The sequence below is a fragment of the Arachis ipaensis genome, chromosome B01 (assembly GCF_000816755.2).
Source record: "Arachis ipaensis cultivar K30076 chromosome B01, Araip1.1, whole genome shotgun sequence".
Lineage (NCBI taxonomy): Eukaryota > Viridiplantae > Streptophyta > Magnoliopsida > Fabales > Fabaceae > Arachis > Arachis ipaensis.
Genome location: NC_029785.2, coordinates 11,580,148 through 11,584,028, shown reverse-complemented (window position 1 = coordinate 11,584,028; position 3,881 = coordinate 11,580,148). Strand labels below are relative to the sequence as shown.

Sequence of the window (3,881 nt, the reverse complement as noted above, 5' to 3'; positions counted from 1 at the left end):
AATTGAAATCAAACCTTTCGGTTTTTGGTTTCAAAAATAAAAAAAAATAAATTAAAATCGTACTTTCTCATTTTTTTTTTCTAAACAGTCCCACACATTTTGGAGAGAAAACAAAAAAGATAGTATATTTAAAAATATCACGTTTTAAATCCATATTAAAATCTTTTAGCCTCAAATTCAGATGATATAAATACTAAATAGGTTATATAACCTTAATTTCATGTAAAAAATATGATGCTGCTAAGTGAACTGACTTTTACTAACCAAACATAATTGAATTCCCAAAAACATGACCTTACGCATGAATTTATAATCATGCGTAGAACTTGTTTTTTATTAAAAATATATATGCTGATGAATATAGCAAGCATTTATCGAACATAAGCAACTAATGGCTTACAAAACAATTAAGATGGAGAAAAAAATTTACCCATCTATGGAGATTCCAGAAACCATTTTTCCTGTCGGTGATGAAAAAAAGCTGGCCTGCATGTTAAAGTTTCCAACAATAATTGAAACCAAGATATGCCTCAAATTAAATGGTTAGTAAACTTTGAATCATAACCTTCAAAACAACAAAGAACAATAAGATATACTCCAAAAGCATGATCCCAACAGTAAACTTATAAGAGTTTCACATAATAAAACATTATTAGATCATAAAATTAACACTCCAAAATGTGACTAGATGACTTGAGAATATTAAGAAAACATATCTTCAACATTAATTTATTGGACCACTTAATTTGATCTTCTAATTTCAATTATCCAAAATGATAGTCTAAATTGTGTTAAATTTTAGAGATCATTTTAGATCCAATAAATTCACAGGTTCAAACTCTGACATAAGTTACAAATGTAATTATCAGTGTTAAATTGTGTGCACTAAATGCTTTTGAATATAGTTATTCCACAAATTTACATACTATTAGGGGACCATTTAGGTTCTGTTGGCGACTCCACGAGCAAAGGATCATCCCCGGCAACACACATTCGCTTGTAGATCTCTCTGCATGGAACATTATTAAGGTTATTAAACCACGAGAAAGTTTATGGGACTAGTATTTTTATTAAAACCTTACCAGCACTTAACCGGCAAAAGAAAAGTAGTAATTTCACACTATTAGATGTAATCTCATACCATTAAAAATATTAATCCATGCAATTAATTTTTTTAAAAAAAATAAAACATGCAGATCAGATCTTCTAGAGTTGTCTTCTTCAACCTCATATCATTCTCCTTTCAATCTCATAAGCAAAAAAGATTAGTCGAAAACTCGCATCTAATTGTCTTTATGTAACGTTGATAAATAAATCATAAGGTGACAATTTAGTTAAAAATGTCAAATCATTTAACAATTTTTAACTATCAGTTTTACATAAAGACAATTACACGAGTCCCCACCAAATAAAATTCATTAATTTTTTTTTAAAAGGAAAAAATCATAACTTACAAGAATTATTGAGCAACATATATTAATAACAAATAGATAAAAAATGGATGTTTAATTTGCAATATTTATATATAGATAAAAATGCACTGATTATCATGTATCCCACACACAACAATAAGAAGCTTACTTAGTTTTTACAACACAACTAACAATAATGAAGTTCTGTATTGTATTTGCTTACCCATTTTCAGAAATATATCCAACCCAAAGTTCTGATTTGTCCCATGGCATGTTGGGATGGCTCCACTGAATCCATGCTATTCTTTCACTTTTAGGATCAAGACGTGGGAAGGCATAAAAGTCACTCCCCTCAACTAGAACTTTGGGTTCTAAACATCATCACATACACATAATCCAGTCAGAAATAATACTGCAATTTTTTATGTTTGACAAATTAAATACTTATTTATTTGATTTTTTTTAAAGTTAGGAATGAGACTCAAACTCGAAATTTTTAGATGAGGATGGAAAGACTATGTGATTTGTGTTATAACTTGTTGGCTGAATCTACATCTTTTTTATTATAGAAAAAAAAAGTATAAAATCAATCATAATCTATTAGTTAAAAGTTGTGTGAAAGTCATCTTCAAAATATAAAATGATATAAAGGTTCAAATTTTCACTATAATTATTTTGGAATTAAAAGCTAAAAACTTGCACGAGTATGATTCAACATTTCAACCCGAGTAAACTAAAAGATAATAAACAGTTAAAAAAAAATTGAATTATAGGAAATTAGGAATGGATCCCCAAAATAATTAAACCTAAAATCAATGCTAAAATAATGGGAACTCTCACCCTGAACATGCTTGCTATCAAGTGCTATGGACACAATTGTTGCAGGTGGATTAAGACTGCTCTCTCGTCGATCTACCAACACAGTTATATAATTATGAAAAAAATAAAATTAATCAAGTAAGAAGTAACAAGTAAAAGAAGGAAAAAAAAAGTAAAAGAAGGAAAAACCACACCCTTTAATACTCAAATAAAACAAATTTCATCACCCCAAGAACTATTTTATCAAAAAAAAAAAAAAATTTGTTGTTACCAAAAATAACAATAAATTATCCAGCAAAACAAAACACTGAAAATGAAACTTTCTAAAAAGCAATACCTTCCCTTACACTGATAAAGCGGTTAAAGCGTGGATCCAATATTCCATCTGCATAGCTGACTAAGGCTCCATCATAACTTGGAGTGAGAGGTATAGGAGGCAAATCTGCTAGGTAGTCATTATATAAACCAATAAATTAAAATCTTAGCATTAAAGAATAAAATTTCTTCACTAAACTTTTGAGAGACAATGTTCCAAGATTGGTACCAGTTCATTCAATCATTCATTGGGGCATTTTGTAATGATTGTGGCCGAGTTATGGACTAACATGCTCCCTAAGTAGAGACTTTATTTTTATTTATTTAATTACAATCGTTAATCAAACTTCTCTTCGTATTACTTGGACTAAAAGACTCTTCTTTTTTTATTTTTATTGTACCTTAAATGGATATATCTCTAATATGTTTTTATATGCAAGAGTTTCTTTTAGATTTATATGAATGTTTTTGTATAATTTTTTTTTCTTTTTTTTATTTACTTTATGTGTAAAATTTTTTTGTCAACAAGTATCGGATTTTAGACTTTTAAGATTTCATTATATGGAATTAGAATTTTTTTAAAAACTAATTTAAGTATTTTCTCAAGTTTTAAATTTTTAATCAATAACCGGTCTAATTTTTATAATTAATTAAATATTTGACCTTATTTTAGTTAAATGATAAAAGTTTTAACATTTTTAGATTAATTGAAAAATAATTAATGAACGATGAATCTTAAAACATATTTTCTCTTTAATAATAGTAAAAACTCACATGTGATTGTTATGTGATTGTTATCATGCAAAGGTAATAGTTGAAAACTATTGTATGTCAGACATATCAAATTATTTAGCGATTTTTAGTCGTTAACTCCACGTAAAGAGAATTGTAGTGAATTTTTATCTTTAATAATACATGATATAATAGTATTGAGGATTTGAGGACAATAATGTAATGGTCACCTGAAGCAGTGAGGGATTGCATATAGAATCTTTGATCCTTGTAGTTTGCAAAAAAGACGAGATCCCCGGAAACAGTGAAAGCACCACCTCCATACTCTTGGGCGAGTGTCCTTACTCCAAACTCTTTGGGAGTCACGTCCACTGCCGCCCCTTCCGGATTTTCCGACTCAACAACAAGAACCTCCCGTCTGAAAAATACAATGAATCACCAAGTGAACCAAACTAATTATGATTTTTTGCTTCGATAAAAGAAGAAAAAAGAAAAAATTGTAAATTCAAAAATTTATTCCTAGAAGTTTTACATAGAATACTACATTCTTCAACAAATTTTTATTTTCTAGGAGTTTTTAAAAAAATTATTACTGTGATTAGA

At 28.3% G+C, this 3,881-nt stretch overlaps 1 protein-coding gene across 2 annotated transcripts in view; it reads right to left on the bottom strand.

Moving 5' to 3' along the window:
* The window catches only part of LOC107625088, a 14,741-nt gene that overhangs the window by 10,163 nt on the left and 697 nt on the right, over positions 1-3,881 (bottom strand). For both annotated transcript variants that reach the window (XM_021117443.1, XM_016327660.2), the window contains exons 2-7: positions 3,509-3,696; positions 2,569-2,673; positions 2,253-2,324; positions 1,636-1,783; positions 927-1,009; positions 431-486 (exon numbers count right to left, since the gene is read on the bottom strand). In XM_021117443.1, the coding sequence (XP_020973102.1) occupies positions 431-486; positions 927-1,009; positions 1,636-1,783; positions 2,253-2,324; positions 2,569-2,673; positions 3,509-3,696 (652 nt within the window). The remainder of the gene's footprint in view (positions 1-430; positions 487-926; positions 1,010-1,635; positions 1,784-2,252; positions 2,325-2,568; positions 2,674-3,508; positions 3,697-3,881) is intronic.